The 26,905-nt window shown below is 32.7% G+C and overlaps 4 protein-coding genes, 1 long non-coding RNA gene and 1 other non-coding gene across 17 annotated transcripts in view; 2 read left to right on the forward strand and 4 right to left on the reverse strand.

The window, feature by feature from the left end:
• Positions 1-7,693, reverse strand: part of Chchd2 (Coiled-coil-helix-coiled-coil-helix domain containing 2) — a 36,662-nt gene extending 28,969 nt beyond the window's left edge. Inside the window, exons 1-3 of one of the 2 annotated variants that reach the window (XM_072020400.1) lie at positions 7,537-7,693; positions 6,977-7,353; positions 6,693-6,890 (exon numbers count right to left, since the gene is read on the reverse strand). In XM_072020400.1, the coding sequence (XP_071876501.1) occupies positions 6,880-6,890; positions 6,977-7,353; positions 7,537-7,577 (429 nt within the window). In that variant the 5' untranslated portion in view covers positions 7,578-7,693 and the 3' untranslated portion in view covers positions 6,693-6,879. Of the gene's footprint in view, positions 1-6,692; positions 6,891-6,946; positions 7,354-7,536 lie in introns of those variants that run through there. The other variant, XM_072020399.1, reaches the window with a different exon arrangement.
• On the forward strand, positions 1,748-6,001 carry Miro (mitochondrial Rho GTPase). Of its 6 annotated transcripts, none has more exons than XM_072020390.1 (14): positions 1,748-2,468; positions 2,564-2,769; positions 2,850-2,900; positions 2,987-3,088; positions 3,167-3,208; positions 3,305-3,470; positions 3,531-3,651; positions 3,730-3,922; positions 3,995-4,261; positions 4,352-4,564; positions 4,640-4,848; positions 5,078-5,116; positions 5,308-5,379; positions 5,769-6,001. In XM_072020390.1, the coding sequence occupies exons 1-14, from the start codon at positions 2,270-2,272 to the stop codon at positions 5,893-5,895; spliced, it is 2,007 nt and encodes a 668-aa protein (XP_071876491.1). In that variant the 5' UTR covers positions 1,748-2,269; the 3' UTR covers positions 5,896-6,001. The 6 variants fall into 6 exon arrangements, with proteins under 6 accessions (XP_071876491.1, XP_071876493.1, XP_071876495.1 ...); XM_072020391.1 differs by having other exon boundaries at positions 1,752-2,468; positions 4,652-4,848; XM_072020392.1 differs by lacking the exon at positions 5,308-5,379 and having other exon boundaries at positions 1,750-2,468.
• Positions 5,540-9,036, reverse strand: LOC139996202 (uncharacterized). Its single transcript, XM_072020401.1, is given in 3 exon segments — positions 5,540-6,503; positions 8,398-8,621; positions 8,696-9,036. Coding segments are annotated over 2 exon segments (465 nt in total). The 5' UTR covers positions 8,484-8,621; positions 8,696-9,036; the 3' UTR covers positions 5,540-6,124.
• An 800-nt stretch (positions 9,037-9,836) lies between these two features.
• The window catches only part of LOC139996041 (transducin beta-like protein 2), a 56,218-nt gene continuing 39,149 nt past the window's right edge, over positions 9,837-26,905 (forward strand). The window contains exons 1-3 of one of the 6 annotated variants that reach the window (XM_072020071.1): positions 9,864-10,381; positions 12,816-13,977; positions 14,074-16,870. In XM_072020071.1, coding sequence (XP_071876172.1) covers positions 16,720-16,870 — 151 coding nt within the window. In that variant the 5' untranslated portion in view covers positions 9,864-10,381; positions 12,816-13,977; positions 14,074-16,719. Of the gene's footprint in view, positions 10,382-12,116; positions 13,978-14,073; positions 16,871-26,905 lie in introns of those variants that run through there. The other 5 variants (XM_072020073.1, XM_072020072.1, XM_072020070.1 and 2 more) reach the window with 5 other exon arrangements.
• LOC139996057 (uncharacterized) lies at positions 11,495-12,054 on the reverse strand. Its single transcript, XR_011802122.1, has 2 exons — positions 11,976-12,054; positions 11,495-11,852 (listed from the first exon to the last, which is right to left on the reverse strand). It is a non-coding gene; the product is annotated as an uncharacterized lncRNA (long non-coding RNA).
• On the reverse strand, positions 23,941-24,045 carry LOC139996349 (U6 spliceosomal RNA). Its single transcript, XR_011802210.1, has one exon. It is a non-coding gene; the product is annotated as a U6 spliceosomal RNA (small nuclear RNA).

Below are 26,905 nucleotides of genomic sequence, written 5' to 3' on the forward strand. Positions count from 1 at the left end.
TCTTTATCTTTGACTGTTTATCCAAACATTCTTGAGAACTTTTGCTTTCTACTCTAGTAAAATATTGCTATTTAACGAAGTTGCATTTACTTTATATTCATCCAAATAGTATTCAAATGAAAATAATTGAATTAGAAGTACATGCATGCATTACTTAATTATATTACTTTCACGATAGTTACTTCATAATCGTAGCTTAACTTAAGAAATACGAAAACATATCTAAAACAGAAATGTACAATATATACATAGGAAATTATAATGTCATATTAGTAAGTACATAAAGTGAAGTAAAATAAAATAAGCTTCATTAAATACCTATATTTAATAGATCTTATTATGTTTGCATCTTACTTATACTTGCATCATCCACATATTTCTATGAAATATATTTCTCTTGAAATATTTAATATACATATATTTGAATAAACTTATTTTTTTATTCAAATATGTAATTAATGATAATTATAGAAAAAAAAAAATAGAGAGAGATAATAAATAATATTTCAACATGAAATCTTTATTTTAAACAATAAATTTTTGTTTACAATATTATTTTGTAATTAATAAAAAAACATTGAATCAACATTTTTAATACAATCCCAAAAAAATCACAGTGTTGAGGGTCATCAATATCTTCACGCGCGGGATAATGTACGGAGATAATATGTAATATGTCTTGAACTCTCAGGTGACTATATGCGCAAAGGCTATCACTCTGTTTATCCCTTAAATGTTTTTACTATATTTTTATATCCCTGGGGGGTACAAAGAAAAAAGTGCGCAAAATTATATTGACTATACAATTTTCCAGTACGGCAGACAAAGCAGAGATAATAGGATACATTTGTTCTTGCTTTGTCATCGGAAAAAGTGTTCGTTTTCTCATTCATACATATTCACATAAAATTCACATAAAATTTGCAGTAACAAATATAAAATATAAAATTGAATAAATGTATTACATATGTTCAAACATTTATGCATATATAAAATACTCTTTAATCTTTTTAATCTGTTACCATATTATTTCATCCGATTAAATTTCATATAATTTTACAAAATACAAAATTTTCGAAATACTTAATTATATCATTAAATAATATTATTTGAAATATTTTTGTAGTAACAAATAAGTTTTTTATTCCTCGATAATATGATAATATGTTTAACATTACATATAGTTGCATATGAAAAAAAGAAAGAAAAGAATCATGTACAAGAATGATAACATAAAAAAACAAAAATATATTTTCGTTTTAGATAGTAGCAGCGCAATCAATCGTAATTTTTTTTTTTTCTTTCATTTCACAATATCGTTTTACTTTTCGTTTTATTACATTGATGCAATAATTTTGTATAACTGACTAATAAATTTAAAAAAGTTCAAGATGAAATTTTTTAATCAAGAAAGATATATTTTGACATACAATTTTTTGTCTATTCTCTCTAAAAATTACAAAATTAAAGAGGCGCACATGTTTTTTTTATTTTGTTATTATTCACGAATTTTATGAAGTAGCTGTATGCTTAAAACTTATCAAAATTAATATCGATTATAATGGCCTATTATAGTTTCAATATTTTATAATGTTTTTCTATTAAGATAGAACTGGGAACATAAATAAAGTGACATAAATTTATATTTGATATTTGAAAACTGACTTAGAGGTCAATTTTAAACACCAAAATATTTGAACACTATCGATTTCTACGCAGTTTGCGTATAACAAGTATAGTATATAATTTAAATGTGGGCGCTACGGATCCATGAAATTCATTCCACAAATAGATTCATTTTCTGTCCAGCTTGTTTCTTATAGCAATTTATCGAAAACGGGACGATTATTCGGGCCATTAATTTCGATCCAATTGTCCTTCCATTTCTGTTAACCGCTTCTGTACATTTACGTTTGCACGTGTACATGTTTTATATGTGTATACTGTCATTCGTAGTACTGAACGTAACCTTGAAAAGCCCACCCTCGGAGCATAGGTTCAATTGTAGCGGGTGAAGTAACGCTTTGTTACTATCTATGCTGAATTAAGAAATCATATTGTGACTTCCAATCGGAAACCGTAATCTTTGATAAAACGTATTCATGAAAAATCGAGAAATTATCGAGAAGTGACGTTCGGTTGTTGGTGTAGTAAGGTGCAAGGTTAGGAAAGAATACGAAAGTTCCATTGGAAAAGCAGAAAGATGTTCTTAAGAATTTAAGCGGTAAATGCCGCTGTTACGTGTCACAATTGTTTTGTTGAAATCAGTATGGTGCAACGCTCAGTCGCGCTTAGGCGCAACGTCAGGATTCTATTAATTGGTGATCGTGGAGTCGGCAAGACTTCTTTGATCTTATCATTAGTCAGTGAAGAATACGCCGAGGATGTGCCCTGTAAAGCGGAAGAAATCACTATCCCAGCTGACGTTACGCCGGAACAAGTACCAACGAACATTGTAGATTATTCAGGTATATCAAAAATGTGTTTTTTTATATTATTTTCATAAACATTAATTGTCTACTGCATCAATACTATTTCATTCATAACTTTTGATTTATTGCAGCCGCTGAACAAACTGAAGATCAATTAACCGATGAAATTCAGAAAGCACATGTAATTTGTGTTGTTTATTCCGTGGTAGACGAGGATACTTTAGACAGAGCAGTTACGTATTGGTTACCATTGATTAGACGATGTTTAACAGATCATCGTTGTCCAGTTGTTCTTGTGGGAAATAAGATTGATCTTGTTGACTATTCTACTATCGAGGTTCAGTAAATCAAATTAAACGACATATTACAATGTTTATTTTTCTTTTTTCATTATTAATTTTATTTTTTTGTCTTTAGGCTGTATATTCTATAATGAAAGAATTCACTGAAATTGAAAGTTGTATAGAGGTAAAAGGAAACTATGATTAGTATGAATAGTATATGTTAAATAAGTCATAATAAAAAAATTTTAATTCATATTGTATTTGTTCTAGTGTTCCGCCAAAACATTACAGAACGTTTCAGAAACTTTTTATTATGCACAAAAAGCTGTTTTACATCCTACCACACCACTTTATAATTATGATACCCATGAGGTAACACTCATTATAAAGTGTATATGTATAATCTAACACATTTATGAACAACTTATTAATATAATATTATAAATTTAGCTTACAGAAGAATGTAAAATTGCGTTACAAAGAATTTTCAAAGTAAGTGTATATGATTATAATAAGTATAAACTATAATCCTTAGAAAAATACTCTTTCTGTACATGTTTTACATTCATATTGTTTCATTTTGTACAGATATGTGATTTAGACAATGATGGCTTGCTAAATGATATGGAACTAAATACATTTCAACAATGGTGCTTTAATATTCCCTTACAACCACAAGTTTTAGAGGATGTGAAGGCTGTATTATCAAAAAATATTCAGGATGGCATTTGTGCTGGATGTGTTACTCTGAAAGGTATTTTGCACATTGTATTTTCTAACAATCGGCATAGAAATACATTTTTGTCATTTATAGGTTTTATGTATCTTCAGTGTTTATTTATACAAAGAGGAAGAAATGAGACTACTTGGGCTGTGTTAAGAAAATTCGGTTATGATAATGAGTTACAGATGTCTAAAGAATACATATATCCACTGTTAGTACATAATTAATTAATAATATTATAAATGCTTATTTTACTTATTATTATAATTATTTTCGATATGTTATACAGATTAAAAGTTCCTGTTGGATGTACGACTGAATTATCACATAAAGGACAGGAATTTTTAACATTGTTATTTCTACAACATGATCGAGATCGGGATGGTGCTCTTTCTCCATCGGAAATGGAATCGTTATTTTCACGATGTCTAATACCACCTTGGGGAGATGAATATAAATATACTGTACCCACTAATGAAAGAGTATGCTTTCTTTTTTCATTGTTATCATCTTATAATATCTTTTACTTACTTCACCATTGCTTTTCGTAATAGGGATGGATTACACTTCAAGGGTATATGTGTCAATGGACGCTATTGACTCTTACAAATGTGCGAAAAGCATTAGAATATATGGCATATCTAGGTTATAACATGTATAATAATGAATGTCAGACAAATGCGATTCTAGTTACACGTGAGAAAAAGTTAGATTTGGCAAAAAAGCAATCTAGCAGAAATGTTTATAGTTGTCATGTAATTGGCCCAAAAAGTAGTGGAAAGACAACATTATGTAGAACGTTTATTGACCCTAAACTCGAGGTATACGTGCTTGTTCGTACACACATATTTGTATACGTGTATCACAATATACCTTCAACGATATTTATGTAACACCTGACATGATTGCAGAAATTGACCAATGAAATGGTACCACCGAGTTCACATACTACTGTAAATACGGTACATGTGTATGGCCAGGAAAAGACAATAATTCTGCGAGATATAAACATACTAAATGTTCAGGATGCTTTAACTCCAGCACAAATTCAATGTGATGTGGCAGCTCTTGTTTACGATGCTAGTAATCCTAAATCGTTTGAATATATTGCACGGATTTACATTGTAAGCATTTCTTTTGCATTTCTGTTGTATAAAGACATTAGAATTGTTTTTCCTGATATTTGCAATTAAATTCAGCATCTTTTCCAGAAATATTTTGCAGATAGTAAGATCCCTGTTCTCATAATAGCAAATAAGAGTGATCTATCTGAAGTAAAGCAAGATTACTTGCTACAGCCAATAAGTTTTTGCAATAAGTACAAACTGATGCCACCGCAACCATACAGCATCTCCCGTACAGTACGACGTGAAATCTTCGTTAAACTAGCGACAATGGCAGCTTTCCCGTAAGTTCAGTTTTTTAAAACATCAATTAAGTAGAAATACTTTGTATAATAAACGCTCCTAAAAAGTTGTTGTTTTAAAAAATAATTTTGTTTATTTGGAATCGTAAAGAAAATATCGTAAAACTGTGACACATTTGTTTGATAGTATTCGGTATCTTTTATTTAGTATACCTTATTTTAGTATATCCTGAATTATTATTAAACACTAACAAAAAGATTTCATGTTTAGCCGCTTTCAAGGAGCATGGGTATTATTTTACAGAGACAGGTTGGTCTGAATTTTTGCAACACCGTAAGCATTGTAAGCTTGAGCAAATCGTGAATCACATTTCTTTTTTCATTTATATGTCATTGCACGTATACACAAACATATATTCATCAAATGTGCTAGGCGATTTGCTCACATTAAAGGATGTCGCATGTTTAAGACTATCATAACAAGGTCTTAAATCTTTTCAGTCCTTTGAGGCGAATGGTCCACATGTTGCTTGTCAAACCCTCACCCACTCAGTGGTGGAGTTCTTTTACAAGGTTTTTGTTTGTATTATAAGTTTCTGTTAATTTCACGGAGTGCTCACGACTTACAATACAAAATGATATCGATATTATTCTTTTGCATGAGCATGAGACATGATTGATCTTCATATCTTGTTTTGATTGTTTACATTATACACATATCTACAGATTCAAATTTATTTTTTTTTTTTTTTTTTTTTTTTTTTAATTATGTGTCAAATTGTGATAAAATTCAAATATAAAGATCTAGCAGTTTTATTGTAGGATAGTATGTTATGTCTACATTGTGAACTAATGTATATATACAAACATTGTGAAATAATGCATATATATGAATTTTTTCATACTGGATAATTCATAGAATTTTAAATGATTATTATGATAAATAATTCTTGATTTTTCAGACATATAAATCAATTTGGATTATTACAAGGGGATTCGATCGTCTGGTGGAAAGCCGGTCTTGGAATTGCGGTTGCTACCGTCGCCGGTTTTGTGGTGATGCGCGTCTTAAATACAGAGAAAAGATAGTCTACCATATTCCTTTTCTTGCACATTTAACTGCCTCTTTTGGTCGAATATAAAGCCGTCTTTGAGAAACGCGTTAAGTTAATAAACAATGTTCTTAAATCATTAATTTCTTATATGTCCTTGATTACTTCATTACGAGAATCAGAGCTTCTTATTTATAATTTTATTCTCCTTAATGTATCATTTCATTTGATCAATTAATTTTGTTGTTTATATACATTCTGACATTTCATCCATGTATCATGATAAGCTTTGCACGTATCCAGACCTTCACTTCTTGAAGCGCATTCAAAAAATTCTCGTATTTCGGAAATACATAATTCTTGCGTGTTTGTAGAATTATTGTCAGGGTCGGCTTTAGCAGAAGATTCATGTGCTACATTGCTAGGATGCGCGCTTTCGATTGCTTGACCCTTGTATGAATCATTAATTTAACTTGAAGTGATTGATCATTAATTTCTAAAGGAAAAAAGCAAGCAATAATATTAGTACTTACCATAACAGAGCCAGCTGCAACTTCAGCTGCTGTACTAGCAGCAGATTGGAAAGCGAAGGATTGATTATTGTTATTTGTCCATAATTGGGATGATGAAGTTTTTGCCTTAAATCTATATATATATATATAATTTAAATTACAAAAATCAAAAGAAAAGTATTTTCTAATATAATTGTGTTATATGTACATCATGTAAAAATTAATGTTTTATTTTACATTTTTTGTCTTATATGTAAAATTATTACTTTATCACATATATATACAGGAAAAAAAGGTTCAATCAAAATGAATAACACTCGTATAAACAGGAATCAAATTTATTTTAATTTATTTCACTTGCATACATATACATATTTTATCTAATTTATATAAGCAGTGATTAAAATAATTCTAGTTCATGGTGAATACAGAACCCAAATTTTTATGAGATCTACTAAATTCATTCATACTGCCTGCCCATCTTCCTGCTATCTTCTCGAATGCCTTGTTTAAATTAAATCTGAAATTAAAAACAAATTTAATGGTTGGCAATTGACTCATGCTATATTATGAAACATATATAGAAAAATGTTATTTAAAGCTTACTGTTAGATGCCTTGCACTGACGAAGAGCCTCATTAAAGCCTTCGCACAATGAAAGATCTGATTGATTTTGGGCACATTCTAAGAATTGTTTGACTTCCCAAGCGCAAACACCACCAGCAGGTGCAGAAACTGGTGCACTTGGTGCCGCAGCAGGTGCTACACCTGCTGGTGCAGCAGCGGCCTCGCTGGAACCACCACTGAAGAGACCAGTCACTGCGTGTCCAATAGTATGACCAACAGCAGAACCAATTGCCACACCTCCAGCAGTAGCAGCCATTTGTCCCATGAGAGATGGCTGCTGAGGTTGAGCTACCATTGGTGTTGATGCAGGATGATGTGCTGGAGTGGTTGCAACTGGAGCTGAAGCTCGCCTAACCCTAAATTATAAATAAAATTACTTTCATTGTATGGTTGCACATGCTTACGAAAGTAATTCAAGAACCACGTAACTTCATTATGACAAACGCGATTCCGTTACATTCGACGAATCATTAAACATTCAAAGACAGTTTAGGAAAAATTACACGTACGAATATGATTAAAAAAGGAAAAATACTTACGTCCTCGGAGGAGGATTTGCTGCTCGTCCACGTCGTGGCATGTTTTTGCGTTTTTGCACACTAAATTTCGTATAACACAATACACGTTCGTACTCTTAAGAGCTTAATCTGATACTGCAATGAAATCTTTAATGCTTTTATAAGTTACGCAAGCTAGTGAAATTGCGCAGGCTCAAGTGTAGCTATCGAGCTTTCCAGAAATAAAACAGGAAGTACACTATCAGAAATGTAACGAACTTCAGTTCGTTTCGAAATTAACAAGAAATGTATAATAAATCCTAAATGATAAGTCCGAATAACATTTTAATAAAACAGTTTACATATTTTATATATTTGTATATTAATTGTACACAAACATTATTGTATCATATATTACAAGCTAATATTTTACAATATGATATTCAAACTATGATGTTGGCTATAATGTTTAATATATATAGTTATTGAGTAGACCATATTCATAGGATTCACATATATACACATACATATGAATTAAAAATTGAATATTAATTAAAGAAATATTAATCTTGTATTGTAAAATGTAAAAATGGCTTTTTATTTTTTAAAATACTTCTACTTAAAAATAAAAGACTAATGAATTTCCGTGCAAGTATATTACAATTTTATGAAGTACTATTACATGATTTTATGTAAAATGTCCTACTTATAGCTTTTTCATCGAATGAATATACATATAAGTATATATAATTATGTTTATCACTGAAATATATGCAGTAAAATGAATCAGTAATTACTAATAGAATATCTATTTCTCTAAATTGCCTATTTCCGGAGTTATGTAAATCAAATATGTATTATATAATTCGGACGATGGATATTTTTCTCAAATACAAGACTGACCTTTTTTGCTGTATCGGTGAAATTGGAGACGGCGAAACTCGACTTCGTCTTTCATTTCTCTGGGTAGTTTTTCTTCTACCATACATAATTTTGCTTTTTAATTTATTCGAGATATATTATTTTTAAATGGACTAAATTAAACGATAAAAATGATTAAATCATCTTGATATAGTTAGTTTTTAATAGTATATTGGAAATCAGCCATCATTGTTTTTAATTACATTCTGAAGTATGCAGAAAATTATATATATTATCATGTATAAATAGTAACTTAATGATTTATAATTACAAAACTTACTGAGTGTATACGTATTTTCTTTCGTTTGTTTGCTCATTTCAATCCTTTGAAATTGCTTGACAAAGCAATCGTATTCTACAAGAATTCTGCTAGAGTGCGCCATAATCTCGATTGTCGCAATGTATACAAAAAATCAAAAATGTATAAAAACAATGTCTCTGCAGTAAACTTACATTATTGCATGAAATCGATCTATTTTCGTACAATTAAACAACTTGCGCTGATAAACAGTAATTTGTATTCTTTGTAAAATACTAAGCCAACAAAGAGTATAAATGAGATTCAATAAGTAACTGTTAAACAACGAGACTTAAAGGTTGATCGAATATGCGTTTCGTGTCTTGAATACAAATTTAAAATCATAGTAATCTTCTTAATTATTTTTCTTGATTTATTAGGTTATTATTAATTCTTTTAGTGATTTTGTATTGTATTCAAATTTTGTATTCAAATCTTTTTACTTAATTCTCAAATGAATTAGACGTTTATAGTATTTATAGAAATTAATTGTCGTGTACATTACCGTTATCAGAAAATTTAATTCATTTTTAGTTTTAGAACAAAAATATTATTACAACAAGTACGTATGTATGCCAATATTTGCGCAATTGTAACTTAAGTAACTATATACATATATCCTAATACACATTTACGTATATTAGAGAAATTTGTAAGATTATATTTAGAAACATCTATTTAACACAAAATAACCATTGTGTGTGGACACAAATTCAATTCTAATAAGAAACAAAGATAAACGGAGAAAATTTTTCCAAAACTGAAATGACAATAAATTCATTTCATTTCTTAATTTTTAATTTTTGATCGCCATTAATATAAACGGTTTACATTAGCAAAAGATGTAATACTATATTTACAATAATGTTTAGTATTTGCAAATATATTTAATATCAAATATTTTATTAAAAAACTCAAAACATTTAAAACTGTGTTAGTTATTAAGAATTATCAATTTTGTCAATAATTTTTAGGAGTGCTGGTACGTATTCCGAACAAAGCTAGCAGATCTTATCGCTATGCAAACAAGGAAGAACGAAAATGACTCGGTAAAAATTTCATAGAAAGAAACTAAGTTAGTTTAAACGTGGGAAAGGAGTTTCGAACGGAGCGCGATGATCTTGGCCAGTTTCTGCGTCTGTGGTACAGTGTTATCGGGTTGTTATCGTCGTGCAACACGTGTCAATATAGGCGCGCGTTGGCTGCAACTGTCGAGTGCATTCACCGACACATGCGCACATCAGCTGAACGAAACTCTTCATAAACCGGCGGGAATACGTTACACATGACTCAGTGTACACGATGCCACGAGTTGGCCGGGATAGATTACGCACCACGTATATACGCCCTTCCCTTTTTTCAGTTTTCTGCGGTGCTACTACGACCGTTTTTGTCATTGCGTTTTCTTGACACATAGATCTCACACATGTGACCTTTCCTGCTTGTTTACGGTACGATATCCGACTCAGTGTTCAGACAAAGAAGCGCGACCGATGCCTCGATTCAATAACATCCTCCCCCACCGAGACAAACGACCGTTTTTGATAAAAAGACTGAAGCAACGAATAAAAGAAACGGCGTAAAATATTTTCCGGGAAGGAATGACCATCTGTTTTGTCACAGAAGATTCACAAAAAATTAAGGAAGATCGTCTATCGAGCAAGCGTGGTGAGTGATTGTTTTTGTTTTGATTGTTGTGAAACACGTGCGTGACGAAAAGTGTCAAAGTAGACCAAAACAAAATGTCATGTGATAGCCATAGCGACAATCTTCCTGTACAGTAGAACACCGCTTGGTCAAATATATCGGAGGACACGATAGTTATAGATATAGATAGCAATAGAGGTTCACTAGCTCCACCTGTTTTTATTGGTTCTAATAATAGAAGTAAACGTTTAGAAAACTTAAATCGACATGCCTGTGCGTTTAGTTAAGTCACCCTCTACATCTCGTATTCTGAACACAAACAAACGGCTCTGTACGTATATATGTTTATGCTACAAGAATACGCGTTCGTGTATGCTGTTCGATTAAAGATAAAACAATAAAAGCTCAGCTATGAGATTGTATATTTGAGATTGAACATTAACTTCTTCAACGAATTACAGATAAACGGAATTCTATTGTATATGAGTAAATTAAATCTTAAAATTTACTCAGAGAAAGCTGACGTAATATCTGTTGGTGACAATGAAATATCAAGCTGGTCTAATGCGACAGCGATAACGAGAGAGACTGGTAACAAACATTAGCTTTGTGATTCGCAATTTGCGTGATGAAAAGAGAGAGAGAGAGAGAGAGAGAGAGAGAGAGAGAGAAGAAAAGAACGAAGTTAAATAAAGAGTCGATGAGAAGAAAATGGGCGCCGCGCCGTGTCGTATCGTATCTGATTCGTACGAGGGATATGGAATTTAAATCGCACACGTCAAACGACGTGTTTGGGTCACTCGTGCCGGTCGTTTGATGTTGATAGACGGGATTATAGTTGCGTCTTCTCAATGAAACGCTCGGAAACGTTTCCAGTTGCTTATATTTTTTGTCGGAGACTTTTGTTTCCTTTGTTACTGTCTATACTTTTTGTTTTTATTTCTTCGAAATTTGTTTGACGCAGCATCGCCCTTGCGTCGCAACGGACCAAAATTATTCTTCCCGGTAACGCATACGCGTGGCAATCCCGTCGCGGAATTGCGCACTTCTTTCATGGCGTTGTGCCAATTTCAAAGTTCAGGTACTAGAGATCATGGCGTGCATACAGGGTGTTACTTTATTACTGATAATTAGTTTGTACATATGTTAGTTTATTAGAAGAGTGATACAATTAGAAAAAGTATATTTTTTCAGGAAATCGGTTTAAAATAGAAATTGTGAACGTATATAGTTAATTATTCGGCTATTTATCGATGGAAATATTTTTCTTCTTTTATAATTTAAGCTTTTATTTACTTGGCAGTCTTTAAATCTTGGAAATCTTTAATAAATCAAACAGGTAAGAAATTTCTAATAAATGTGAATAAATGTATTATTCTATTTTGCATTGTGATATTATCCTTCCGACGATGTAACTAGCAAAAACAAGAATATATAACTTACTTGATCTTTATGATTGCCATTTATATAGATTTATGTATTTTTCTCATTCCTAAGGTAATAGAGTACAAATTAATTATCAGGAATAATAATCGAGTCAATTACGTAAGAATGAAATGAAATGACAAGTTTTTATAAGAAAAGTGGGTCAAACAGGTCACACGTTTGTATGCACTTTCTTCCATTTCCTTCAACAACAGAAATGAGTCTGGTCTCATTGATAAAAAAAGACGCGTATGTTACGAAGCTTCGAAGCGAACATTTTTCTACTTTTCTACTTTTCTACTTTACACATTTTCCCAGAACACTGATAACGTAAATCAGATTCGTCATCTTAACATTTAGACAACGATCACTGATTATCATTGTTATATATTAAAAACTCATTGTGTGCTAGATCATTGATAGGTAAAAAATTCGACGGTCGATTGACAGTAAAGTGAAAAGTCGAAATATCGAAAAATTTCAGATAAACGATCCATACCGCAGATCAGATAATATAAGTTTTTAATAGAAGCTTCTTTTGAAATAAGACTCTCCTTCATTAGCTAGCGGTTAAATTAAGCGCGTCATTCAATAAAATAATACTATCGTTTGCCGATTGCTATTTACTTTAAGCCATGCTGACGATCGTGTTGGAGCAGGCAATTCATTCAACTACTACGCATAACAGCAAACGAACAGGAAAATATTACGTTACGTATCGATCAAGCACGGAATTCCATTTTCCAATCGATGTTCGCGCGAAAATTCATTCGAAGCGCAAATACACGCTTAACAGGAAAATCCACCGAGTCAGCGAAAGCGTAATAACTTCGACGAAGATATCTGCATTTAAAATCCTCGCGTTCGATTCACAGAAAGACGCATTTCATTTTTATTTCATATTCGAATTAACTGTGGAACACGTTTCTACTTGGAAACGAATATTAATTAACTTCGGTACGTTGGAACCGATACCCTTAAATAGAAACGCGTAGATACTGCTGGTAGTGATTTCGTTATGTAATTTTAGCGTCTGTACAGCCGAAGATCCATATACACCGAATTTATCTGAGGAACAAGCGTCAACATGGATAATATACCGTACGCGCGGGACGCGCATGTGACGAACGTTATCGGTGCTAATAAGAAGCGTACCTAACGTAATACGTAGATCGCAATTGTTTCATCGATGCGCAACGTATATTCAAAATTTATCGATTCCTCCAACGAACTCGCTGTATTTTTAATAAAAACAGAGACAGATGATAGCTACGAGTCGATTAATCATTTCTAACCTGTTTCCTGTTTCGATGGTGTACATATTTTCGTCAACGTTTATTTTGCCAGACTGCCTTCGATGGATAAAAATGATTTATTATTAACGAATTTGATAAAATATTGATCTCATGCAATTTTTATCAATCGAGAAACATCCATCCTTGATGTTTAATTTTAATCGATCCGTGCTTCCAAATCATGTTCGACCTTTCCGCTGATCCTTAGATAAACATGTTATCAAACACTTGGTTGTCTTCACAAAGTACGTAACATGACTAACCAAGGAAGTAATGGAACGAAAATTCCGTAACAGCATCGATCTCGCGATACCCACTTGTAACAGGAAAATGTTTGTATTTTGTCGATTCCTCAATTCCTCCGATACACGTGCTTTTCCCTTTTCCCTCGATAAGCGTATTGTACCAGAAATAGTTCGTTACGTTCCATTGTTAGCTCCAATTTTCCTTAATTAATCGCAGTTTATTCGAATCAAGCAAATTCTTTAGGGCAAACGATTTTTAAACTTTTAAACTACTAAAATATGTATTCGTGAAGCGATACACAAGAAGATGGAGAATCGACGCGGGAAACGAAGTGGAGGAAGTGGCGTAGATAGAGCGCGTGCGCGAGAAAAATTTCAACCGATTCGAGTTTATGCCACTCTCTTCATTTATCAAGCGAACAACAAAACATTCGTTGATTACTGCGCAGCAGTTCAATATCAAAGGTTCTAAAAGAATAAAAATGTGGAATCGTTGTTAAGACCAGAATCTTGAAACGTATTAACGATGTGAATTTTTTCAAATTTGACATGTATTTGATAAAATATAACAACAAGTAGGATAGAAACTTTATATACGTGACGATTCCTACATCATATAGAATCTTTTTTAATCGCAGAAAAGTACTGAAAAGTAAATAAAGTAAGGTAATTTAAATTTTATCTCTTTCTTGAAAATGCAACGTTTCTTAGAAAATCTATAAACGCGTATTTTTCTTGTTAGTTTCAGTATCGTTGTTATTTTCTTAAATATACAAATAGATTGATAAAAATGAACACCTTGTATATGATTGGAGGTTCTGTTTATACACGAAGCATGATGGCGAGGCTTGCACGTGAGAGAGTCAAATCGAGGACGAAGACGATTGAAACGAGGAAAAGTAACGGGGCGAATAACGGGTTGAATTTAACGCATCTTGCCGTTACGAGCACATTTGTAAGCCTAGTTGTTAGATTACAGTGGATCATGTAACTTCACAATCGAATGCATACTAAAAATATACACTTGTCTCGGTGTTCACATCTATTACCGGTTTGCAGACGGGCAGACGATTTACATGAGATCGTAAACAAGATAAATATCGATTTGTTCCACAATATTTTCATTTTTGTTTGGTGAATTTTTAGTGGCCTTGCTGTCGATAAACAAGCTTGACGCTATCTTTCCTCGGTATCGTTAGCGATGACGTTGTACGTCTTCTCTAGAATCTTAAATACGTCTATGCCAGAGAAAATGAAGTAGTCATCGAGTTTCCAAGAACACTGTTACTTTATTCCAAGAAATTTGTGACACTACGATCTGTATGAACGAGTTGATGTAATAGGATTTAGATAAGATACATTTTTATTACGACCTTTGATTATTTTCTTAAAAGAAGAAAAAGAACTGAACTCGGAACTTAATTTACAACATTGTTTCTAAATCTAATCCGAAGGAGTGAAAACAATATTAATAAACAGGAACATTAGCAAAAGTTGAAATATTCACGTTTGTTACAAATATCTTCCTGCAACATTATACCTTTTGTTGTTTTACTAAAATATAAAAATGGATAAAATTTTTGTTCTCTCATTTTCATCTATATCAATTACATTATATCAATGTTAATAAGTGTTTATGCTTTAATGTTTTCTCTGTTTATGATAATGTGACGATTAAAACTTTTAAATAAAATTATAAACTATTACAATTTCAATACTAAAAGATTTACACATATAACTAGAAGTCATATCGATCGATTATATAAATTAGAAAATAAAACAAAATTATGTTACAAACACCATCTTTGTTAATCTTCCTTGAAATTTATTGTTATTTATAATATTTCTTTGTGATAAGCGAATGTGTGGAAATAAACCATTTGTTTCTTGAAACTGCAGGTTAATTATATTTACTGGGTAATGCAATTGAGAAATTTGAGAAAAGTGAAGTTATTAATTTGATTTCGGACTTTATATATCATTGATACGATGAATCGTATCGATCACTCGAATGTTAATCGGCGGAGCGCGGTTCCTTACCCGCCAGACATCGAAGTATTCGATCGCGCAAGTGCAACTTCCGTTTCGGTGGGAGAACACAAGTACCTTCGTGGGGGTTTGAAATGGTGGGGAATCTTCGAAGAGAGCGAGTTAAACGCGAGGCAGCTAGGTTACCATCGCGTATATACCGGTACTATTGACATGTTCCGGCAAACACGCGCTTCGAGCTCTTACGAGCATTACGTTCACTGATCAAACTCCTAACGTGTCTCCTTCGCGATGATTCCATCTGATTTACGAGTGTACCGCCAGAACAAGCGATCACCTAAATGGCTTACATAAGTTGCGCGGTAACATTAATTACTTCGGGTAAACCGCATGCACATCTTATTCGATAACGTCGTGAGTATTACTTGAAGAAATCCAAATTGGCGACAACCTATTAAAACTGCGTAGTAAACACAGTTCGCGAAAGACACCTTCACGGAAGTTTCGGCACTCTTTCGTTTCTTCTTACGAATACGAAATAGAGTAGCCGCCGGCGGTTCTTGGGTCACTCGATCACCAGTTACGTGTTCTATTCCCATTTTAAATCAATGACATAAACTGCGGGCAGTGCTGGATAATTATTAAATATTAAGTTCATCAAGCGATAATTCTTATAGAAGCAACATTGACAAGAACGAAATTTAAATGATACACCGTGTCACGCATATAATACGAGCTTAGCGAGGAACGCGACGGTGACCTAGAAACGATTTGAAGTGGTAACTTATCATCTAAATAGACGAAGCTCGCAACGGTGCCAAGAAAAAAAAATCGAAGTGGGGGATCAAGGAATGCGGACGTTATTCTTTCAAGTTGCTGTCTGTCTCTACGAGTCATGTTCTACCTACGATTATAAAATTTGCACTACGAAACGAGATCTTTCTAAGCTGTTGTGGATGTAGAAAATCATTTTTTGTTTCGTTTCGACGAATTTTATTCGCTTATAATATATACTTCATACGGAAAATACAAAAGAAAACCACGTAAACGTAAGATAGAAAGATGATCGATGTCGATAATAAGAAATAGAGACCGTTGGAAATATCTGGCGAAGTATCGTTTCTACGATACCTCTGGTTCGTGGTTAAAGACGTGCCAATGATCGAGCTCGAGCATTCCATCTATAAAGCGAGTATTTCAGGTTTGCCGTGGAGTTGACGCACTGGCCGCGATCGTTGCATGATATCTCGTGTTTTTTGGAACACGCGGTCGTGTGTGTGTTCCAGTCTCGCGTCTCGTGCTCGTATTTTACGTTGATTTTTAACGGACCTATATTGAATCAAGCGTGCGTCGAAAGTGCGGTGAAATAAAAAACAAAGTGCTGTGGCTTAATTAAACGGTGAAGATGGAGGATACAGAAGGGAAAATCACGCCGAGAATCAGCATGTCCGTGATCGTGCTCGTGAGCACACTGTTTCTTGGCGGTGTGCTGTTTGTAATCGGTTACATCGTTAGCCGGTTGTCACGGTCCAATAAACCTTCAGATTCGATAAAAAGTAAGCATTGCCATAAAGAAATTTTACTAGCAATATTTCCCCTACGACTCCTCGCCGAAAAAAACCACGCTTGCGTGTTCGCGAACCACTCACGCCGTCAAGTACGATTCTCTTTTCTTTTTGCGTTTTCACTTGCAGACCGCGATAAAAAAGAAATTTCACAAGACGAAGCAAAACGACGAATAAACATATTACATAGCTGGACGGGTTACACGTCTAAGGTCATGTCTAAATTCCATAAACAAGAAACAAGAAAGTTTTCTACACTTTGTTTTATCTATAATTTCGCGAGAACTTACATCGATAATCATCGTCTTTTTCTATACTCACGCTACATTTTTAATAATTTTAATCGTCTGTTGTAAACGAATTACATGTTTGGGAATGTTAATTGACATCAGGCGCGAAATCCAGTCGAACGTGCGTTCTTTATGATCTTGAAGGAAAATCTGCGGTGGAAATGTTAGTTGGAAATAAATTTATCGAAATAAATGAAACGAGGCTGAGTGCGATGTAATAATAGCAGTAACGAAGCGCGTCGCGCACACGCTTTGCAACACTCTTCGATCCGTCCCCATGTTAATACGCGAAGAATTGGCGGGAAATTACTCCTTTCCTATGAATAGAGTTTCATCGACTATTTGTTATCTATAATTTGTTACAATGCAAACGATATCCGCGTGAACGCGCTAATGTATCAGCGAGAATATTATACCTACAGGAATTTTTCGTTACCTCGTTTTAGATGTTTCATTGTAATTATCACCACTATCTATTTCAATTATCGCGCACATTTTAGATAATACGTTCTAGCCTAGTCTGACAGATACCTAAGTCTTCGTATCGCGTTTGCTAAACACACGTCTGAACGATAATGAATTATTACAATTAGAAAGATACGCATCGACGGAAGCTGGAAAGATTAAATCGTTTTATTAGGAAGGCGCAACATCTTGATAAGCTTCTCGATATTTACTCGCTTGTTGAAATTAAGAATAGCGCATCAGCGGGTGGCGAGTAACTACTCTTTGCTGCAGAAAAGAAATAGACAGACAAAATGGTGGGGGTAAATCAAAGAAGGGAAGCGCAGCTGCGTCAGCACGCAATACATATTTCGTGCTGGAACACACTTTTGCGTACTCTGCGAACAAAGTGGACCAAACTGCATGCATTATTATACTGTTTCCATGTTTTCAAGATATTTAAGAGATATTATTTTTTTTTTTTTTTTGGAGATTAGGTTCAAATTGTATTTCTTTTTTCTATTTATTGATTTTCGTACTATTTATCGTGATATAATCGATTATATCCATTTACTAACGATTGAAACACAAAACTTGTATCAAAGAAATCAAAATTGTTGTTAAATTCACAATGTAGTAGTTGCGAGGCGAAATTTAACGATATTCGAGTGACGTTGAGAGCGCGATCTTGAAACCTGGTTTTAAGCGCGTGTACGAAGATCCGCACTTCTCGCGGCACGATTATCAAAGCATGTCGCGATCACTGATGCCGGCTATAAGCCAGCGTGTGTCATTCCTTCGAGCCATCGCTGTTATATCTTTGTCGCCATGACAATGAATTTATCGTAGGAAAGAAACAAAACGTGTTTTGTTGTTTAGTTTAGTTTTTTGTGCGTTGTTCGACATCAAGCGAATTGAAGAGAGCATCGAGGGGGGAGGGCAGAGAGAGAGAGAGAGGGAGGCAATGGGCACCCTTGCGTATAAATAAACCGACATCGCGCCTGTGTATTTATACGCGCGCCTAGCGTGCGTACACGTGTACTTACGAGGAGAAACGTTCAGGGCCGTACGGACAAATACGCCCGACGAATGGACAATTGATACTGGCCTGTAGGGATTTTTTTCGAGGACTTTTTATTTATGGCAACCGGAAGCACCTGTTAGACACGTTTCTGTCGTTCATCCTTAATTTCTTCATTGCCCTCGATCGATACAAAACGTCAACGAATTCGGAATTAGATGGATTTTCCGAGGACGCGGTGTATTTTGTTGATCTATTTCCCTAAACGTATTACATGTTTAATTATTATAGAGATTATCGAGGACAAGCAAGCCAGTTAGCTACATAATTATTTAAGACAAATTTTTATACGATGGGTAGGTTTAGTTTTTGAATAATTTTAATTAAATAGTTAATATAAAAAGATAATTGATATTATTGGAATAACTTTAAGTAATAAAAGTTCATTACGGATAGTCTGACGTGTTGAAAATTACGATCAAGTTGATATTAAAAACGAGAAATCTCGCGGCACGCGATTTCTGTCCTGTCGTAGCGGGGAATATAAATTTGTCGCAATGCGCTACATTTTCCGGGCCAGTGCGGCACCACACGTCCCTGAAAACTAGCAACACGCGTTGCGATTAGTGCACTGACCGTAGGCAACTACATATTTCTATTTGTCGATCGGTTTTGCTTTCTCCATTCAATAAAATATTACATACGCGTAAGTATGTACTTACATATGTATGCATATGCTGCGCGATTAATCCAGCAACATATTCGTCGAACGAACAAATTATTTAAATAAATATTACATATTTCGGAGAAGTTGCGTATAATATACTTCCCAGCAGATACAATTTTTTAATCAAAAACCGAAAATTATATTTCTCGTTATACGCGTATGTAGTCTGATATTACTGGAATAATAGTATTCTATATAAAATACTAAATCATGATTTCTCAATATGCTATCAAGTATTGTAAAATACGTAATTGCAAGATCGTCGATTCAAGGATTTTTTCTAAAAATAAGCGAATGCTTTATATAATACACATATATGTAAGCGTTATAACTCATAATTAAGAATTCTTTGCATTTTTTTTTTTTTACACGCAAAATATATTACTACATTCCTTTATATTTCTCGTTTTACGTGGACAAAACAGAAAGTTATTTTCGCTCAAAAATTGGTATCTGTACGTTGAAGATACGAATATATTTGAATAAACATAAATAGAAACTTGCATTTTATCTATTGCGTTATGATACTGGGAGACGTAGAACTGTCGCGATAAAATAACCATTGTCACGTAAAATTTACGCATTGCCTCCGTTCCGAACCATTTAATCGAAATATATCGTTCTTGGAACATCGTTATTTGAGAAATTTTGCTATTCGTTGTTTCAAATTTTAGAGAACAGTTAACAGAGAAGAGTAATCGAAATTAAATAGAAACGTTAAATCCTACGTAATTTCATAGAGTTCAAAAGTCTGGAGTTGGTATTCTTTGATCGATAAATCTTTTCCTTCGCAATGATTAATGTCACTCTTTTCGAAAACGTATAACATTATCTTTTTTTCAATAATTGTGGCGTCACGTTAGAACAGCGATAACGTATCATTACATGTTCTTACCAACCAGGCAGGGAATTTCATATTGTTTCGTACGATCTTTCAGTTATTATACGCCACGATGAGCGATTCGAAATTTGATTATCGCTTTCGAGTACATATTTTTTATTTCAACTAATTTAACGGTTATTTCACAAAAAGCTCCTGATTTATACGCATATGCAGAGAAGAAGCGGAACGCTTAAAAATCCTAGCCTCTGTGAATTTTTGTTGTTTGCAAAAGATTTCTGTATATTCGTTTGTCGCAAGAAGATGAAATAGATAATAGTATATTGAGTAATTATTTAGAAAACAACTGTCGTCATCTTGGATTTCGATGACTTTTTTACTATGTCATAGGAATCAACATTTTGGAACAAGCTTTTCCTTTGCGTGTATCGTCGCTTGGTCTTACAAGGGAACGCACCGAAGAAGCGTCAATCGTCGATCTTGACGAAATTTATGTACGATGTAGTCCTTATAAAAAAATATTTGACACCGTATTCCTTTTCTATCGTCGAACGTCCATGTTAAAGAGATGAAAAACATCCGCAAAGTTGAGGCTGAAAAATTTGTTTCGACGAAACTCGGAAACTAGTACAAACAGAAATCGATGATTGATCGAGTATTTTTCAATGACGAATAAGAATACGATGATGTAAATTATTTTGTAAAGAATCCATTTGTCTTAATAACGTGTTAAAAATAGCTTATTTTTAATCGTTTTTCCAAGTAAATGTTAACAAATTGTCTTAAATATTTGTTTACAATATATCCTATATGCATATGTACAAACTAAATATAAATTTGAATCTTGATTTTTCCATTACAAAGTATTTATTATATTTGAAATTTTATCGTTCGATGTGCGAATCAATATTTTGCTTGTTCCTTGTTCGTATATATATGCTAAACAACGAAAAGAACCGATTTGATCGTCGGACACTCATTCGTGTTTAAAAAAAAATTGATACTATAGAAACAATTACCGTCGATTGTACATTATAGTTTTCGTAATAATGGTCACCCTCGAAGAAGCGATTAAAGCATAAATGTATTTTATACAACGCACGTTTTATCGTTATAGCAACTATATTATGATAATTTGAATGGTTCGTTGGAAATTTGTAAAAAAAATTTCATGAAATTTTCCAACTCCTTTGACCAGTTATCTATGTAACCACATCGGTACCATATGCATATTTAAACATTTGTTCATATCTAAGATAGGACAATGGATGACGCATCAACGATTGCAACTTTATTATGTTATTCCGATGATATAAATCGATATCGAGATTTAAGTTAATCGTCAAGTCTGAAAGCTTTCTTACGAAATTTTTTAAAATATGGAATCCATAAATATCTAATGGTTGTATAAGTTCTGTTGCACTTTTTGATATTTCTAAAAATTTTAACGTTCTTCTTCCCGGAATTGTATTCTTTATCGATTCTTCGTCATATCCGTACGTTTTAGGAAGAGATACACTTCCAAACCAAGTCCTTAAAAATTCTTTATTTTACTGCACGCGCGGTCTTTACTATCAGCATTGTAATTTGCAATACAAATGACAATTTTCTATCGGCTGATGTCGTTGGTTGATTCGTACAGCTGTGAATAATTACCGATGTTAACATCTTAGAGAAATACGGCTATCTTGAAAATCAATAAATTAATTATAATCAATCGTTTTGTTAGAATTCGTCCAAGGACAAGAACGAGTGTACGACGATAAAATCAGCTGTTTTCAGAACTATCACATATTTAATAACTGTAAGATAACCTAAAAATAACTGTAAATATTAAAAGAAATTTGTTAACATTTACCTGGAAAAACTACTAAAATTACGCTATTTTTAAATATATTATTTTACAAAATAATTTACATCATCTAATTCGTTATTGAAAAACACTAATTTCATACGATCATTTATACGATCAACTCTATTAGTAGTAATTTTCAAGAAATTCGTCGAAACAGATTTTCCAGGCCAGGCTTTGGGCTTGGTTCGCGATATGCACGATTGCCGATAAAAAAGAAACGGGTCAAATATTTTTCTGACACCTACGTCATATATAAATTTCATTAAGATCGCCGGTAGACACTGCGATACGATGATCTTTTGTTAATTTCCAAGATATTTGCAGCGTATATGTTAGTTTGGTAGTCTGCCGCTTCATCACCGTGCTACCAAGATAAAATGACAAAAGATAGAAAAATTAAATTTGTGTTAGACATCATTTTACCTGTTCGCCGCTGTGGCGAGGCAGTCGGCAACGAATACTAACGCATACACTGCCACGGACGCACAATTATAGGCAGAATTCTCTGTAGTTGTACCCACAGTTTGAGAATATGTCGGAAAGTAAGACCGAGCCACGGTTACACGCGACAAAACTTTTCTTTCGTAGATAATATCCGAAGAACTATTCGAAATTCCCTTTGCAGTACCTCCAGGTTTTGCAAAGCTGAGGGAAAAATCGAATAGATATGTATTCCACGATAACGCCACCGACGACTAATTCGGCTTTAATCTAGTCATCGGTTAATAGATCGGGAATTTCATCATCGGTAACTTTGATTACATCAAGTTCGTTCACTGGAGCACATATTCTTAATTTCCAAACGCTGTACCTATCGCCATCAAAAGGTTATATATTTCTCTTCACTTTTAAACCTTCCATCGTCTTTTGCGTTAAAGTACTTCGCAAAATATATATAATTATTACAGTTTAATCACGCGGAATTATTACAAAAAGGAATACAGAGTTATATCTTATATACCTTATATATATTATAGTCGCCTTTTACATGTCATTTAAACCTTTGAGATACCTCGGTACCCGTTTTAAATTTTCCCAAAATTCTTCGTTACTTGTATTCATATATCTGTTTTAAATATTTATTGCTGTACTTAAATCAAGTGTTTATATATACGTTAATAATACTTAAATAATGCAGTTTGCTTGGAAGAGGTATACTAACAGCTCTACTATCCTGTATATTAATTTTCTCCAAAACAGTCCTTACGTAACCACTTTGATTTAACCTTTTTTTCTTCTTGCTGTTTACTAACTTTTAAGCAAAAGAAAAAATATAACTCCTTTCAAATCTGTCGTGCTAAATTTATTCGTTAAATAACTTTTAGAATAATTCATTGTCTCACTGTTAACTTTAGCAATCACAAAAAAATCTTCTACATAAAGTACTGCATATAATATTTCTAGATATATTTCGTTTGTCAGTTGACGTAGATACAACGATCAACGGATGAATTTCGAAAATCTTTTTCTATAAGGCTTCTTCAAATATTTCAAACCGATACCTTATTGTCAGTTTTGGACCATAAAAGAAGAGATCGAGCACACACGAGATCATATTGTATCTCTCTCGTCATACGAGATGGGAGGAAGCTGTTTAATCCTATCGCTCCTTCGAGGCTCAAATTGCTTTCTTATTTCACTTCTTATCTATTTCGATCACAGGCTTATTAACTTTGTCTCGCAATTTTACTTCGGAATTTACTTTTATCTTCTTTTATTCTATTTTATTATTTTATTTTATTCTTCGTGAAGGAAATCCGCACGGACACCCGCCGCTTCTAGGGGGGAAGAGCGGCGTGGTCCACGATGACCGTCGTCCCTCTTACGATCGAGGGGTGCCCGCGAACCGCTGAGGCGACACACGAGCCCTCCCCCCTCGCGCGGAAAATGTGGAACGCTTCGCGATTTTGTGTGTCATCCATGAGGACAGGGGCCATGCTAATCTTCTCTGTATCGTTCCAATTTTAATACATGTACTGCCGAAGCAAGTTGATTTATGTTATGTTATGTATTTATTACATGTTTGATTTACCGCTGTCAGACTTACAATCCTTTAAGTAATTTGTTTCACCTACAATCATGTTTCCAACTATAGCAATTTTTCCTAGTTTTATCGTATACATAAACGGTAGTACTGACATTTTCTAAATATCTTACTCGAGGCTTTCTACCACGCCACGATTCATATGTTGTTTTAAAGCTTTAAAGTTTCGGAATCAAATCGATTGGAATTATAGTAGTAAGGATTGATTCTTAAGAAAACACGTTTTTCTAAACTAACACCGCTTATCATTGCGCGTGCCTTGTCGTTAATCGGTTATTTCATAATTCCGTTATCGTTCTAACCATACGTTTCCAAACACTATTCAATGGAAAGGATCGAAGGAGTGATTCGACCACAAACATCGGAACGAATAATAAAAAACGTGGCCTTTTATCTGTTGTTTTTTCAAACGATAGTCGTGCTTGTTTACCATTTATACAAGCATCATATAAATTATCATTAGGTGTCAATATCCTTTATATCATCGATCATTTGCTTACTCTTCGATTCTAAAAATTTAGATTTTCCTACGTGCCCTAAACGTTTTGATACCATAAATCAATTATTTATAATTTAGAGCATCATACGCTTGACAATTATTAGAGTTTGCCTCTTTTCTATTAGTTTCAAAATTAATAACTGTTACCGTTTCGACTGTTGGCGGAGAGACGCGATCTCGAAGAGGCGCGTGAACGGGAGTCGTAAATAATCGGCGCCATCAATAGATCGATCCCCTATTTCGATTAGGATAATAGTGGTCGTTGAATGAGTATTTAAAAGGTTATAATATTATACTATTTCCAACAATTCAATAACTTCAATATTTGATGATAGAATTGTGAGGACGTCGACTGTCAAACTACTGGCGAGTAGTTGGCGACTGTTTAAACCGTTATCGAGCTGAGATTACGATTTGACTTTTGTCGATCGACCGACTGCCTGCTCTCGTGTTATTACGCAAGAAAACTCGGCATGGATGGGTTTTAAGTACGAAGAAAGTCGATTTGTTGCTCGCACTTTTCGTTAGGAAAGTGAGGGTAACGATCCGCGATGCCCATCGGTTATGACCAACGTCAATGAATGAGAATAGTTGGTTTTATTGATTTATAAAATAATAAATTTAGTAATTAAATTTATAGTAAAATAAATATAATAATATTATTGATAATTTAAAAAAAGAAATTAAAATTAAAAACTAATTTAATTTAATAATAATATTATCAAAAATTTATTTGCAATTTAATTTAATATCAAATTAAATATTAAAAATTAATTAAATCTTATTTTTCAAAAATTAAAAAAAAATAAAATTAATAATAGAATATTTTTATATTTATAATATTATTAATTTTAAAATTTTTATTTATTAATGAATATTTAATTTAGATATTTTAAATAAAACAAATTTAATAATATTATTAGATAATAAATACTTATATAAGATAATTATAGAAATAAACAAAATTCATTAATAATTTTTTTTTAAATGTTAAATTAAAAATTTTTAATAAATATTCTAATTTATTATATTGTAATTATATTTTATTTTGATCGCTTAATAAATTTAATATTTATTATACTAATAATTTTATTAAATTTATTAAATTTTATTTTATTTCTTTAAATATTATTTTTAATAGAAAATTAATAATATTTATATTTATATATAAATAATATTAATTTCATAATTATTTTTTATTTGATCAAAAAAATATTTAAAACTTTAAATAAAATTTGTTTGATTTATTATTTGGGTTTTAAAAAAATATTCGTTATTTAGCAAATTTAATGTTATTAATTTTAACAAATAAAAACTTTGTAAATTAATTAGATTATTGAACTCGAATAAAGGAGGTATGTTGCAGCTTAGTCAGGTATTAGCTAATTTTCAGAGAATTAAAATTTATTGGCTTCCATTTTTATTGGCCACAAAAATTTAAGTTTAACGAATAAAAATAAATTAATTAAATAAATTAATAAAATATTTACAATTGGAGGAAGCGTTCTACCAACGTGGCTCGTGGATGACATTGTTCACGGGAAAACCCCGCTTTTACTGTTAGGTAACTACTTGCTTTCTCCGTAATTTATAAGAGCGCACGATAAATCTTAAGGATTGTTCTAAGAATCATTCATAAAGCAAAACACTTACAGGATTAGAGATTCGTTTATTATATACCGACGTACATCGGTTATTTTTTTATCCTCAAAATGTTTAGTAAACAGCGTGAAAATATATTTGAAAGCGAGCAGAATATCATGCGATATAGAATAATGTAATATATTATCCAGAATATAAATTAATAAATACTATGGTATAATGTGTTTTTAATATTTTTATGTTGTATATCCTGTATATAATATCGTATATTTAATTAATTAACTCGAACAAGAAGAGCGTCACCATAACTTTTTTTTTCTTTTTTTTCAACCCCGCTGGGGGTAACCATCCACATGCTATATTTTTATTCTTTAAGATATAATATTTTACCAAATGTCCTTCTGGACAAATTCTAAAAATTTAAACAAATAGTCAATAAAAAAAAAAAAACCATAACTTTTTGTTGAAGCGATCGACACCTCTAGGAAAACTCTACATCTGGTCTTCGGTTTTCTCAAGCGCCGAGGTCATCGATAGCGCATAGACAAAAGAATGCCTCGACGACAGACCATAAGCGGCACACGCGCGACGTTGGCTTCAGCGTTCTTTTAGTCTCAGGCTAACATTGCTAGCGTGCGGATCTGGACCAGTTTACATTGTATTCCACAAATTGTACTTTATATTCACAATACATATATGCTTA

Source organism: Bombus fervidus, chromosome 17 (assembly GCF_041682495.2).
Source record: "Bombus fervidus isolate BK054 chromosome 17, iyBomFerv1, whole genome shotgun sequence".
NCBI classification, from domain to species: domain Eukaryota; kingdom Metazoa; phylum Arthropoda; class Insecta; order Hymenoptera; family Apidae; genus Bombus; species Bombus fervidus.